The sequence below is a fragment of the Notolabrus celidotus genome, chromosome 7 (genome assembly GCF_009762535.1).
Source record: "Notolabrus celidotus isolate fNotCel1 chromosome 7, fNotCel1.pri, whole genome shotgun sequence".
NCBI classification, from domain to species: Eukaryota; Metazoa; Chordata; class Actinopteri; order Labriformes; family Labridae; genus Notolabrus; species Notolabrus celidotus.
Window position 1 is genome coordinate 22,676,662 of NC_048278.1, and position 14,530 is coordinate 22,691,191.

General features: G+C 38.4%; 2 protein-coding genes and 1 non-coding gene across 3 annotated transcripts; 2 read left to right on the forward strand and 1 right to left on the reverse strand.

The window, feature by feature from the left end:
* Positions 1-845: 845 nt before the first annotated feature.
* On the reverse strand, positions 846-7,336 carry sparcl1 (SPARC-like 1). The gene is made up of 11 exons (XM_034686827.1): positions 7,237-7,336; positions 6,197-6,252; positions 6,009-6,074; positions 4,873-5,910; positions 3,743-3,851; positions 3,276-3,397; positions 3,053-3,173; positions 2,819-2,955; positions 2,471-2,619; positions 1,786-1,934; positions 846-1,388 (listed from the first exon to the last, which is right to left on the reverse strand). Exons 2-11 carry the CDS (start codon positions 6,248-6,250, stop codon positions 1,360-1,362), a joined length of 1,974 nt encoding a protein of 657 aa, XP_034542718.1. The 5' UTR covers positions 6,251-6,252; positions 7,237-7,336; the 3' UTR covers positions 846-1,359.
* A 2,891-nt stretch (positions 7,337-10,227) lies between these two features.
* On the forward strand, positions 10,228-13,307 carry scpp1 (secretory calcium-binding phosphoprotein 1). The gene is made up of 9 exons (XM_034688748.1): positions 10,228-10,362; positions 10,964-11,018; positions 11,339-11,386; positions 11,752-11,805; positions 11,906-11,932; positions 12,049-12,096; positions 12,292-12,333; positions 12,452-12,511; positions 12,616-13,307. The coding sequence occupies exons 2-9, from the start codon at positions 10,965-10,967 to the stop codon at positions 13,138-13,140; spliced, it is 858 nt and encodes a 285-aa protein (XP_034544639.1). The 5' UTR covers positions 10,228-10,362; position 10,964; the 3' UTR covers positions 13,141-13,307.
* An 826-nt stretch (positions 13,308-14,133) lies between these two features.
* Positions 14,134-14,207, forward strand: trnai-aau. Its single transcript has one exon. It is a non-coding gene; the product is annotated as a tRNA-Ile (tRNA).
* The last annotated feature ends 323 nt before the right edge of the window (positions 14,208-14,530 follow it).

Here is a 14,530-nt window from a genome sequence, read left to right on the forward strand (position 1 = left end):
TTTTCCTCTGAGGCAGCACTGCAAACAGTGAGACTGGCCCACCTGTCCCAGCCTGAGCCATCTGCCCTGCTGGATTCACATTGGCTCCACCTGTCTGCCCCAGAAGTAATACAGTACCCTGTTGGAGGCCTCCAATGGGAAGCAGCTGCTGCAAGGGAGCCTGACCGACCGGCTGGATAAAAAGTGAACCACCGAGTTGAATTAAGCGTGCCAGGACGGGTTCAACATTCGGTTGTACCCCAGTTTGGCCCCCCATGTTGGCAGTGTTGCCAGCTGCTGCTCCACTTTTACTCATTCTTCTATTAGCAAGAGCCTCTGCACTACCTGAAGTTACACCACCTTCCACCACAACACACCAGATCTGAAAAATAACCCACAGTAGGCTGATCATGTTTTATCTGAGTCACAGCAGAGTTGACAGGTGAAGGGCTGCTTCTTTGTTTGCTTTTATAGAGAGCTTCAGATTGAGAGATCACTGAGAGAGGTCCAATCAGAGTCCAGCACTTGCTGTCAAAACAACAGGTCACTGTAATCATCATGACCATGCTGCAGGCTATTTTCTGCTTTGTTACCTGAAGGAGGGTCATTATTCAGGATCATGTGGCAAAGCTAAACCCTGCATCAGTGACTTGCATTGTCAGAAACTATTGTTGCAGTGGTCTTATTTCTTGTCATGGTGGCGTATGGAAAACTGGCTAACAATAAAACATGTTATTAGAGCAAGAACCGATATTTCCAGGGCCTTTTGGGGTCAACTGTGATCCACCATTATAATGTATTAACTTTATTTCACAACTTATACAAAAGACATCATCAATAACATTGAGAAACAAAATATTCTATGTCATGATAATGTGAAGCTTTAATGAGATTTAAAGTGAAACAGGATGTAAATACAAACATTTTTACAGCAGTTGCCACTAAGATTATTGTTAACATTTTCTACTAGAATAATCCGACAAACCTTCATTTAGAGAGTCTGAACTAAATCACTCAAACATACAAACCACTGTTGTTTCAGAGCCTTTTATATGTACAAAACGTATTCTACTAGCTGATGTAAACTTCTCCCCAGTTTGGAATGCATTAGAAAACAGTGTCTGGAAAACACAAACTATGAATAACTCTTTCTTATATTCTACATAAAAAATAATTATTCTAGCAATTTAAACTACAATATAGAACAAAGATCCAAATGTCCAAGCTTAGCCTGAGACAAGTTGAAAACAGCAACAGTTGCCCCCTACAGCAGGAGATAAAATGAGTTTCTTTCATTTGAATGCGTCAAACTTGCTTATAAAACAGAGTTTCATGTGCTTTCTGTCTAAAGCTGAGGTGTGATGGGGGTCAAAATGGGGCTCAGAATAACAGGTTGGTATCCATATCCTCTGTGAAGAAAACAGAGTACAAGCATTAAGCGGATGAAGTAGTACTTTTTTTATATTCTGCCAGGGTATAGAAATACATGATAATCGTCCATAGATCATCTATTTGCAATACACAATAGGAGTCGGTTGGGATTTAAAATCTAAAATGGAATAGAATAAGTTATATGAAATAAAGATCCATTATTGCTATACTTGGTTTGAATAGTAACTGCTGAAAAAGTGACTCTCGTTAACTTAGAACTTTGATATATCAACAACTTCAACAGAAATATTTTAAGTAAACATTGTTATGTTCATTCTGTTTATCAAATAGAGGATGACAAAAAAATTCAAAGCATAAAGGAGAAAAAATGGTTAGAGATAAAACTGTATGCTGGTGACATGCTGTTGTTCTTACCACTCTTAATGCCAAAACAGGAAGTCCACTCTTTAAATGACACCTGCTTGTCCTTGTCAGCGTCACACTCTTGGAAGAAGCGTGAGGTGCAGTGCTCCATCGGCACCAGAGGGACTCTTAGAGGGGCGAGCTCAGAGTGTGACAACACTCTGCACAGGACGGATAAACATCAGTATGAGTATCTCATTCATTTACATTTAGGTATGTTTGCATTTGAGAAAACTAATAAGTCATAAGATGTTTCTTTCAGGTGGTCTGATCGTTTTCTGACAAAGCCACTCCTGTCTCCCTAGCACTGATATGACAAAAGTTCAGGAAAATAGTATATAATTAATTTCTTTGGCGTTGATGTTGAATAAAATTTTCACAGATTTTGATACTTTATGTTAGAACACATGACCTTACAAGATAAGTCCTTATAGGTAAGACAAGAGAAGCTAAGAGATAAAGGAACAGTTCTGTCCACAGAGGGCGCCAAAACCAACACAAGCTTCCTAATAGGAGCTTAATCATGTTAAATTAATCTTCAGAAATAGCTCCTTTGAGAGTGTTGTGTCATAACTATTATGATTTCACCTCACTCAGAATAAATTATATAATAATTTCATCAACATGTATAATAGGCCTTAAAATGATAATCTAAATATTAAGGAAGAATTAAGTTTAAAATGAACAATATTGTTACCTGTCTGAGGGGTGTTGGTCCAATTGAGCAAACTGCCAGTGCACAGGGTATATGTACATGTTGTAGTTTTTCTCAAAGTCTTGTGCGAGCAGCTCAACTGAGTGATCACCAGCATGAAGACGCCTCTCACTCTCAAAGATCTTCTTCACCTGGAGAGTACAGAATACCACAGCTGAATTATTTTTTTTACATTTTTATCACATTTTTTTCATTAAACTTTCGATCTGATAAATACAAAACAACAAATTGCAGAGAAATTGAAAAACTTCAACCTGTATTAGATATACCACTTTTAAGACTTATCAGTATAAGAGTCAAAGTTGTATTAACTTGATCTGTGCATCTTACTCTAAATCGCTGTTTAGGAGTGAGGAATCCAGGAGACATGGAGTCATGTTCGTACAGCTGCAGAAGCACATTCTTCAGCCAATCTCTCATCCTCAGAGGAAACTGGATCAGCTCAGTTTCCACACATTGAGGTATTACTGAGTTAAACACATAAAAAGATCACCATCATATAAATGTTCCCAGCACTGCATCAATCTTCAATCTCAATGTTTTTAATTTCAGCTGATAACAAACATTTGCAAGGCCCAGTGTAGTCCAGATGAAGTCTGTGTCCTCTCTTGGTGCCCTCCAGGTTGCACTTGGTAGCAAAGAGTTCACATGATGTATCATAGGTTTTGTTGTCTGTCCCACAAACCTATAGAAATGGAAAAGTATCAAAACATGTAAAAATCCAATACAAAGCATCAGCTTTTGAGAATCAAGCCAGATTAACTTTCAGTAGATCATCCACACTTACGTGATCAATCTCATTCATACTTGGAGGACATTCTGTCAGCTCCCGACACACACAGCTTGGCTTGTTGTCTTCATCAAGTTTACACGTCTTTCCACGTTTGCAAGGGAAGTTGTCACAAGGATCTAAAAGAAAAAGGCAAGTAATGCAAACTACCTGTTCCTTTAACTTAATCCAACAGCATTGATCATTTTTAGCACTGGTTTGGTTTGGTTTAATTCTTTAATTTCCTATCTGGGAACCAAACCACTACACACCCTCCCCTACATTCCTCTGTCACATGAGTTTGTACTGTGATGGAATTCAACTTGATCTCTATCATTCTCTCCTTAAGCCCACAGAGTTGTGTTTTGATAGTGACCATGAAGCAGAGTGACACTATTCATGCGGAAGTTTGGGGAAAACCAGCTGGTCAGCAGATTCCCCAGTCAGGCTGTTGGGATAGAGCAGTAGTCAGTGTGGTGACAAACCTGCGGGGGCATCTGAGCGATGAGTGCTTCCCCCCAGAGAGGACCTGGAACTGGGGTAGAGATCCACTGTGGCTCTTATCTGCACAGGATTCATTCCTACCAAAGGACCCTGTAAAAGTGCACAGGATATGTGACAATTGCATGTCTTCTTCAGCTGCTTCAAGTCAAGATAAACTTTTTTTAGGTCTGTGCCAAAGTGCTTTGCAACTAACATGAGTAAAAGGCAGAAATAAAATACATAGCAGGAGTCCCTGTCTCCAAACGTTTAAGCTGTGATCACAGCCTTGATCTCAGGATCTGAGTGGCTAAGCATCAATATCAAGGGACTTGAGTTCTGTAATGTGAGTAGTGGCAAAACTGTGCACGGCTTTAAACACAAACTTTTGTGAGGAATTCTGCACTGATCAGGAGGCTTGTACAAGGGTTTAAGTACAGGCATAACATCGTCCTTTTTGCATCTGCACTTGATTTTAACTGCAGCTTTCTGTTGCAGGGTGGAAGATATATAGATGCCTGGTTTGTGCCAACATACAAGGAGATGTAATAATATAGTCACAAAGATGGTAGAGCATCAATTACTTTGTCTAGATCATGACAAAATAACTCATTGTTGATAGTTGAGATGGTTTGGGCAAGAAGAAGCTGGATTTAATAACTGAAATCACCTCTCTGACAAGTAAGAGCATTATCAAACATTTTGCAAAGATTTTTGGAATAATTAGACATTTACTAGCTATATATGCAACAATATCATCCAGGTATATAGTAAGGGGATTAGGTTAAGTTGGGAAATACATCTGGTTGTCATCTGCAAAACAGTGAAATGTGATATTTGAATTAGAAAAATTGTGTGCAGTGGTAATGTAGATGGAAAATAGGAGAGGACCAAGTACTAAGTCTTGAGGTACACCACATGAGAGATACGCAGGAGCTGAATACATTGTTCAAAGTGACAGATAGGGTCATTCAAAAATGAAGGGGACTACAGTTTTGAGTATTATTTTCTTTGTATTTTTCATAAAAAAATTAACTTCTAGGGTGTATATACTGATGATTATTTGTTAACATAAAACTGTTGGTTGGAGCCAATCTGAAGAGACAAATATATTAAGATGATTAAGATTACATACCCATTTCCCTGCCCTCCTCCTCTTTGCCTTTTGAACAGTATTGTCGATGCTGCCGCCCTCAGACTCCTGAGCATCCTGCTGGCTCTGCTCCTGTCCTGGCTGTGTGTCATCATTCTGTGGAGAGTGCTTCCTTGCCCTCTGGTTCTTCTTCTGCTTCCTTGCCTTTCCCTTGCTGTGACTCCCACTCTCATTCTTACTTTTCTCTTCTTCCTTCGCAGCCAGTCGTGACCCTGATTCAAACTTAGTCCCACTCTTTGGTTCTTGAGGGTCTACATTTGCTACGGTTTCTTTCTTGTTAGACTTGGCCTTTGAATGTTCCTCTATATCTCCATCAGACTCTTCCTCACTGCCTGCTGCCTCTGTGTTTTGTACTTCATGTTCAAAGTCATCTGAAATGGTGGTTTCTTTCCCCTTTGCATCTGTTTGTGGGAGAGTCTGGGTGTCATCTAGTTGGGGTTTCAATTTTGAGATCTGTAGTGGTTGTAAGATGCTACCATCAGCAGCATAGTCAAGATCAGCTGGAATCTCTGACTCTGTGCTTCCATCTGTTTCCTCCTGCAATGCTATCTGCTCCTTTTCCTCCTGTGGCATCTTTTCCACCTCCTCATCTTTTTTCTCCACTTTTTCTTCATCTTCCTCCCTCTCTTCTTTCACCTCTTCTTTCTCATATGGCTCCTCTTTCACATCTCCCTCTGTCTTGAGTTTGTCATCCAGCTTCTTCCCCTGGGTTTCCTCATCCTCACCTGCCTCCAGCTTGTCTTGCTCCGTCTCCAATTCTTCTTCCTCCAGCTCTCTTTCTTCTGCTTCCTGCTCCTCCTTTGCCTCTTTCTTCAAGAGGTCAACCAATTCTTCATCACTCAGCAGGACTGCAGTGCTTTTGTCGCTCCTCTCTGTCACTTGAAACTCTCCTTCCTCCTTGTTAGCGTTAGAGTTGTCTTCAGAGCTCATTTCTTCATCTTCCTGCTCCTGGCTACTTGCCTCAATAGATACTAAAGTTGGCAAGATCTGCGGCTTGTTTGCCTCCTCTGTAATGATCTCCTTAGTTTAAAAAAAATAAATGGATAGATTTCATGGTACAACATGAAACAAACATGTTTTAAATACATTTTTGGAATCAAGTTTTAGCCCTGCTCTACCTTTTCCTTGGCTGAATGGGCATTCTTTCGCAATCCATGACGTTTGCCATGAGGTTTACTATTCACCTGGAGTACAAAGGAATATTAATAGTTAACATCAGTTTAGTCAATTCCAAAACTGCACACACAAACAACACATCACACTTTTTGTTAGGCTAAGATCAAATCAAGAATAAATAAGTACTCACAGACAAGGCAAAGGTTGCTACCAGGAAGCAAATGAATACTATGTAGGCCCTCATACCTGGAACGTTGAAATGAATGGTTTAAACACTGAACATAATCAAAGTCAGACTTCAATAACTCTACACATTATTGTGAATCACTGCAGGACCTGACTCAAAAAACATGTTGTCAACAACCAGTTCATTATAACCTGACTTCTAACTGGTAACCACAGAGATGTGAAGTTCTTCACACTTCAAACAGACGAGCGCCTCTTTATGCTGCCAGCTCTTTCATGACAAGTTGAGATGCAGGATTGGTCCTCCACTGTTGTCAAGGTTACACGGCTGTGAGATGCGCCTTTCTCTCAAAGTCACATTCAGAGCTAAAGCAAACAGAAGCAACCAGACTGGAAAAAAGTTGACTGAGCCCACAGAGTTTTTGTCTCTGCGGACGGAAACAAAACAGACACTACGGGGACTGTTCAGAGGAACAATAGATCACTGGATCAGACCAGAAAAACCCAGATAGGTGTAGACAGGGTGAGAATGTCTGTGAAAATATACCAAAAGCGTTCATTTTATCTGATCTTTCCAATGTTTGTGCAAAGGATACACAATAGAGAACTAGTACTAACACTTCATTCTTATCAATACATATTTCCCACAATCAGATGAAATGTATGTTCTTATTTTTGAGGATATTTAATGGCTGTTGATTAAATATGTGACTATAAAAGAAACACAGCTGGGAGCAACATTTAAATGCCAAAATGTCTAAGCTGTGAAAAGTACATTTAAAAGAACAACTAATTTTAGCAGAATATTTATACTGTCTAACCAACGAAAAAATACACATCACTGCAGAGTATCTACAGTTTTGCAAACACCTACAAAGCTACTTTATAATAAAATATGTAATAATAAATGACCATAAGTCATTGTGTACACCACACATCAAGATTTATTGCAAACTTAAGGGAAAAAAATATCACATGCATCACAATTTATTTACTGATCAATCATCTGTCAAATTAAGAAAAGAAGTGTAATTAGGATTTTACCTGAGGCTGACTGTCACAAGAGAAATGAAAATCCTGCACAAACACCAGATCACGCCTGTGCTCAACCTGTGAGGATGTCCTTTTGTATTCCAGACAGCCCTCACACTGTCCACACTATGGCATGCTGCACACACACACACACACACACACACACACACACACACACACACACACACACACACACACAGGGCCCTATCGTGCCAACACTTTTTTCAAACATTGGGGGATTTCTTTGCTACTAAGATACAGAGAGAGGGAGGAGGGAGAGAGGGGGCCTCTGTACGAAACTCTATTTGGATCCTTTATGTAAACTTATTTTTATCCTTTTGTGTACTTGACTCCTTGAGGGGAAATCAAACAATAATAGAAAAAAAAAAAATATTCTCAAAGTATATCCATACCATCCAAATCCAAAGACATGAGATATTAACTTATGCATTGAAATCCCTGTCAAGCTCAACTTTCAAGCAATATCTGTGCAAATTATTTTTGTTCTAATGTTGAGATGTTATTGTTTGTTATGTTTCAAGTTAAGAGCGAAGCACACCAAAGAGTGGTATGTCACATCAAACGTATATGTTTCTTTGGTTTCAGGACAGAAATAATAGCCACTAGATGTCACTATGTTAAAAGTCTGCAGCTGCTTTCAGATTTTTTTTTCTCTGTGGACTATAATTACAGTCATCTACTGCTCAAAAAAAAAATGGCAATAATAGCTATTTTTGTTTGCCTTTGGGTTTTTTTCTCTCCTCAGTATTCTGCTTCTACTGTTTAAGACAAAGAATTTTCACGTCGGGGGGCCATTCAGTGACTGCCCCGGTGATTTGAATTTGATACAATCCTCAGAAGATGAAGTTTATCCACTTGTAATGCAAAACATACATTTCTAATCCCCTATTATAGAACCCTCTGTAACCTCAGAGGTATTTTGTCATGTTATTGCAAGAACTCAGACAGCTATGAAAGTTGTATTCAGATATTGTACTTAAGCAAAGGTATAAAAAAAAAAGTTTAGTAAAACTCTAATTTTAAAAAAAGACCTGCATTCAAAACTTTCCTTGAGGTGAAGTAAAAATATACATAATACATTTTTTTCATTTAACTGATTTATTTTAACTTATTTTGCAGATTAGCCTCTTAATACAAAAGCAAGAGGGCAGATTGTCAGAATTTAAAGTAGACCTGCTTCTCTTGAAGCTTGTTCAACTTCAAGTCAGAATTACTACTGACCTGCTAGCATACTCACTCACTCACTCACTCACTCACTCACCTTCCTTCTTACTTACTTACCAACTTTCTAATTATCTACTTACTTACTCACTCACTCACTCACTCACTCACTCACTCACTCACTCACTCACTCACTCACTCACTCACTCACTCACTCACTCACTCACTCAACTTCCTTCTTACTTACTTGCCTACTTTCTAATTATCTACTAACTTACTTACTAACTCACTCATTCACTCACTCACTCACTTACTTACTTACCTACTCACTCACGCACTCACTCACTCATTCACTCACTCATTCACTCAATCACTCACTCACTTACTCACTCACTTACCTTCTTACTTAATTACTTACCTACTTTCTACTCACTCACTCACTCACTCACTTACTTACCTTCTTACTTACTTACCTGCTTTCTACTTATTTACGTACCTACTTACTTTCTTACTTCCTTACTTTAATTAGTAATCTGCACTAGAGCTGTAAAATAAGTGTAGTGGAAAGGATATATAAAGGATCAAAGAAGGGAAAAAATTCTGGTAAAATGTTCTATTATAAATTTGGTTTGTTAAACTTAGTTCAGTCCTAGCCACTGCCTTTTGTTGAGGGCCCTGCAAGTTTATTTTCCTTCCTGAACAACTGATGATCTAAACCTGATCTTTCAACTTCTCATGGTACTTCAGGAAGCCCGACAGCCCAAATTCAGGGCCTCTAGGGTCACAGCTCCTAAAAACTTAAGTGACCTTGGAGCAAACATTGTTGACTGTTGGTCTGTGTGCAGCAACAAGCATCAATCGTCGCGCCCTCACTCCTCCCCTTCTGTCCCAAAGCAGGAGACCTGACAACCACTGTTAGCTGTGGTTTTTGCAAACAGCTCCAGACTGCTGAACATCCAGTCTAATTACATGTTTCAACTGCATGGCTGAAATCCAGTGTGAGGTTAAACAAGGAATCCTGTCATCTCATTTTAGGCCTGACCATATATGGACATCCAGGAAGCAATTATGAGCATCAGGGAGGGAAACATGGAAGTCTGTATTTAGTTTTTCTACTGTACATGCCCTCTTTCCAAGAATGAGTCCTATTTCCAAAAACAGCATGTAACACTGGGGACAAAGGGTTACAAAACAGGGTTTGTGTAATGAGATAAAGTGGATCAAGAGTTATTTTGAAGTGCTTGTTTGTTTTTTAAATGCTTCAGCTTCCCTATTAGACAAATCAGTTCCCTTGTTTTGCTCATTTTTACTTAATGATCTTTGAATCCTCCCTTGAGAGACACAACATCTCACCTGCTCATTTCATTAACCAAAACAAGACACTGAAATTCTAAAGAGAACAACCAAGACTAATTACAAGAAGAAGGAAACAAATACATAAAATTTACCGGAAAAAAGCATGACCCAGTCTGGCCCTCCTTTCCTCTCCGAGTGGGTGCGTTTGTTTTTTCAACCGGCCACAAACCCTATGGTTGAGTACGCTAAACTGTATTTCACTGACGACTTCAGAGGGGGTGGAGAAAATTTAGAGACTCAATGAAACTTCTGTACGAGTGTGTGTGTATGTGTGTGAGTGTAATTGTGGTTGTGTGCAATCATTATCATGCCACCAATGTGTGTTTGTTTTCAGCTTTCTTGCTGGAAAAAATATACCTTTGGTGTCGACATCCGGAAGGAAGTGATGCAATTATTTCAATCGAGCTTACATATATACAGTCATGTTTGGGGTTTTCCTTCGGCATTTGAACACATCGGCTTTGACAGCCTCAACTGCCAACTTCAACACAAGGTTCAGAATAGACTTAGCCTGGGTTCTTCTGTTTGCTGCTGACACTGACTGAACAAGGACTACCGGCAACACTTCCCACACCACCTCTGAATCCAACAGACTGAAAGGTAATTGACTAATGGTGACATATATTGTGTTTTTTGACTTAGAGCTTTATTTAAATTATTTTATTTTCTATATATTTGAGCTGTCTCTCTTAGCCCACATAGATTGAAACCTTGATGGCTGTCACATATGTGTGTCAGTTAAACATTTATTGAGCATCGTTGATGTTTTTATCACATTCTTTAAGGAAAATATTTGACAAATATTTTGTAAAAAAAAAAGAAAAGGAAGGGCAGTAAACACCACATGTTGTATATTTTAAAATTGTAACATATTTACATTTTTGAGTGATTATGTTTTCTCATGTTTTCATACCATTTTTGTATTACTTTAATATAGTATAATATGTGGTTGATATGTATGTGATGAATGTAAAATGTAATGAATATGGTGTGTGATTAATGAATATATTGTGAGTGTAGTGTGTTGTGAAAATATATATGTAATGTATGTGTATGAATTTATGTGCTTTGGCAATAACATGTCTTAGTTCATGCCAATTAAGCAAATTTGAATTGAATTAGTACCAAGATATTTTAAGATGAATCGAATACAATTATAATTATATGAAGCACTGATTTTTACACTTTATATCCATTACAGAATGAAGGTTACTATTATCACATTTTGCCTGATTGGAGCAGTTTTTGCCAACCCAGTAAGTATGAAAACAAGAGCATCAAATTCCTAAAGAAATTACAGTTCAGTGAAAATATTCTGCAATGAATGATTCATACTTAATTCTAAAATATTTATATTCTTCCAATTGTAATTGAAATAACACTACTCTTAATATGTGTATGCTCCTATGTGTTTTTGAGTTTTAACTTTCATAAAGTGAGCCCAAAGTAAACATATATAAGCAGACAGGAAGCCTCATTATGTTATCTGAATATGGATCTAAAATGACCCTGAGCACATCATATTGCATTGTATTTCTTATTCTCATAATTCTGACCTGTGATTCCCTCCTTACAGATTTCATTCAGTGCTGTTTTGCTTTCAAGTGAGCTTGACTCAAACTCGGTAAGTGCTCTCTAACACTAATCATTTTACTCTACATTACATTTGGTTCTTGCTGAACTTGACGCTGTGTTCACATTAATCATTTAGATTGTAGTAAGGTTGTATTTTTTCCGACAAGGTCAGCAGAACACTTGACAATAGGTGCGGTTACTCAGATATTCTTCAAACCTCGGTGCTATTCTCATTTCAGCAGACTATTGTTTACTGCACTAAATGTCTGGGCTCATTTATGGAGCTTGCTCTTGTGAAATAAATGGATCTTGAATGACTGTGATGAATGCTATGATTGTTAGTGTGGTAGCTACAAGGTATAATTAAGTATAATGTGGTTTATGCTGTGGCTTATGCTTACTTTTCTCTCCTAGACTGAAAGTGTGTCTGTTTCACAATCATCTGAGAATGACACTTCAGAGCTCAAGGTAAAGAATAGATTTATTCAAATGAAAATTTGATTAGGATTTTGTGATGAAGGTCACTTCATACGATTTTCATGGATATATATTCCTGTTTCTGTTGCAGAGCTCTGAAGAAAACATCTCAAATTCAGTAAGTTATTTTGGTTGGTTTGCTCTCTACAGAAGAGATTTTGGTTTAGACTACTCTCACTATGTGACGTTAATGTTTCAGCTTGTTCACATAACTGGATTATTTTATGTTTTCAGAGTCAGAGTTCAGAGTCACAATCAGTGGAATCCACATCTGAGGACACGGTAGGTCTAATCAACATTCTTTTCAACTTAAGTTTCATTACTAGACTACCATACATCTATAGCAGGCTATTGGTAGAATAAATATTACAGCTGTTTTAAAAAATTAAAAGGAAAAGTAATTTTGTATTAATAATTAATAATGGTTGATTCTGCTCCATTATTTACCATAATGGTGTGTTTATTTTCCAAAAACAGACTTCAGAGGAGAGTAACAGTCTATCAGATGAGGATGATGTGGTAAGACAGATTAAATCAAGAATTTTCTCAAATTTAGTTTTTTTTTTTCCAACTATCATATATCATACATCACTCTTTTTGTCCTCTCATTCCTCAATTTATAAATCTATTTCCACAGTCTGACTCCTTGGCTGAAACCAGAGATGACAGCATGGGCAGTGAGGAGAATGTCAGACAGGTGAGATACATGTTTTGCACACCCACTCAGTTTTAAACTTTGTCCTTCCATAGCTGTGATGAGAGTTCTTTTTAATAATTGGCTCCAATGTTTCTCTGTAATAGAGCTGGGTTCGAGTGTTTGCAAGCGTGATCAAAATCCTGAGTGCAGAGGACAACAGCACAGAGGTCAAGGGTCATTCCATGGAGCTGAATGAGAAACAGCCCTCACACACCTCCAACAGTGCCACTTTCAAACACAGAGACAACATGGCTCAGGGTCACACAGACCTCCAGCTAGTGGATGCTACCTCAGACAGCAGTGACACCACCAGCGAGAGCACAGACACCAGCGACAGTACAGGTGAAACAGCTGCCACCAGTGAGAGCAGTCAGAGCGCCAGCAAAGAAAGCAATGAGACCAACGAGACCAGTGAGGACAGTGACAGCAGTGATGCCAGCAAAAGCGCAGAGGACAGTAATGCCAGCGACAGCACTGAGCTGACACAAATCAAAGACTGTGTGAATGGGACTGAGAGCTGTGAAAGCGATGAGTATTTCTTCCAGGACATAGGAGATGATGCCCATTATTCAGTGGACAATCTGATGGTTCCAGATGACGATGAAAGGGAGTTTACTCTGAGGAGATGATGACATGCACTTATGGGTTTTTTTATACGTTTCCCACTATGAACTACATTATTAAACTACCAGCCTGAACACTTCAGTGACATATGCCCATCGCCTCTGAATGTTGACTTTCTCATACTGTTATCTGCACCTGACTTAAATTGTGTTGTACTATTGTAATGATAATTTTATAGCCAAAGCATTTACTTTGTTTTGATATAATAAACAAATATAACCATTATTTTGGGGATGGTGAATGTTTAGTATGAAAACAACAGCCTCTAAGTGATGTGCCATAAATGTTGCTTAAAAGAGTATTAAATTCCCTATTCTATTAAAGCTGCTGTTGGTAGTCACAGAGTAAACATCTGTTCAGAGATAGGGGCTTCGAATGTCAGCACTATCCCTCCCAAAAAGATTTCCTCTTAGCCCCCCAAAACAGATCGCCGTGTGCAGTCATGATAGTGCCAGACTCATAACCAATCAGGACAGAGGATTAGAGGTTAGCTATGATTGGTCTGTCATAACGGGAACAAGGGGAATAATAACATTGCTTGATACAAAGGCATTGGAAAACAGAGATTTTGCTATAGTCTCAAATTATTCCACTTACAGATGAGTGACCTTTTCTTAAACCCAGCAAAAAAAAAAAGCAACGTTTTTTACACCATTCCTACCCACAGCAGCTTTAATTTGTGTGTCAATCAAAATGTTAAACTGGGTATTTAATTGTAGCACATTGTGGCTATTATACTGTAGTTTCTTCACCATTTTGCACACAATTTCTGAGAACACTTGTCATTTAAAGTCCAATTGAACTGAGAACTGAACTTTTGCTATCAACAGTTTTATTATAGCGTGCTAGAAAACTTCTTCCATCACTGGGGAACTAAATTGACTGAAACGACGAGGTCCCAATTCAGGGTTGGCTTGTAAGGTCCAACTTCTTGTTCATTTTTAACCGTGTTTTCTATGATTTGTTAGAAGTAACACGTGTTTTCCTTTCGTAAACGTGGCCGGTTAGCTCAGTTGGTTAGAGCGTGGTGCTAATAACGCCAAGGTCGCGGGTTCGATCCCCGTACGGGCCAACTAGCGCTTTTCCTCTCTGTGACAAAACTGAGTAGTTAATTTCTTCACAACAGTTTCATTAGTCATACAGAACAGAGAGACATAATCTCCCATGTACTTTCAGATTCTAGAGCTTCTTAAGGCAGTCCTTAAAAAAACGCACACTAGATGGCGACAAAGTAGGCTTCTAATATTAAAATAAGGACTCTGTTCAACGATGAGTAAAACTCAGACTGTATATTGAAATATAAATAGGCAATGCTAATACTACGCATAGTAAAATAAATTAAATTAAGCAACCAGTAAAATTTATGAGGGTGAGGAAAATGTCTGTCAGACATTA

Excerpts from the sequence above, each read along its gene's own strand:
- scpp1 (XM_034688748.1), top strand. The coding sequence starts at position 10,965 with ATGAAGGTTACTATTATCACATTTTGCCTGATTGGAGCAGTTTTTGCC. Across the intron at positions 11,806-11,905 it reads ATGACACTTCAGAGCTCAAG|AGCTCTGAAGAAAACATCTC; the intron begins GTAAAGAATAGA and ends TTTCTGTTGCAG. Across the intron at positions 12,097-12,291 it reads AATCCACATCTGAGGACACG|ACTTCAGAGGAGAGTAACAG; the intron begins GTAGGTCTAATC and ends TTCCAAAAACAG.
- sparcl1 (XM_034686827.1), bottom strand. The coding sequence starts at position 6,250 with ATGAGGGCCTACATAGTATTCATTTGCTTCCTGGTAGCAACCTTTGCC. Across the intron at positions 5,911-6,008 it reads CCCATTCAGCCAAGGAAAAG|GAGATCATTACAGAGGAGGC; the intron begins GTAGAGCAGGGC and ends TTTTAAACTAAG. Across the intron at positions 1,389-1,785 it reads CTGTTTTGGCATTAAGAGTG|AGGATATGGATACCAACCTG; the intron begins GTAAGAACAACA and ends TTTTCTTCACAG.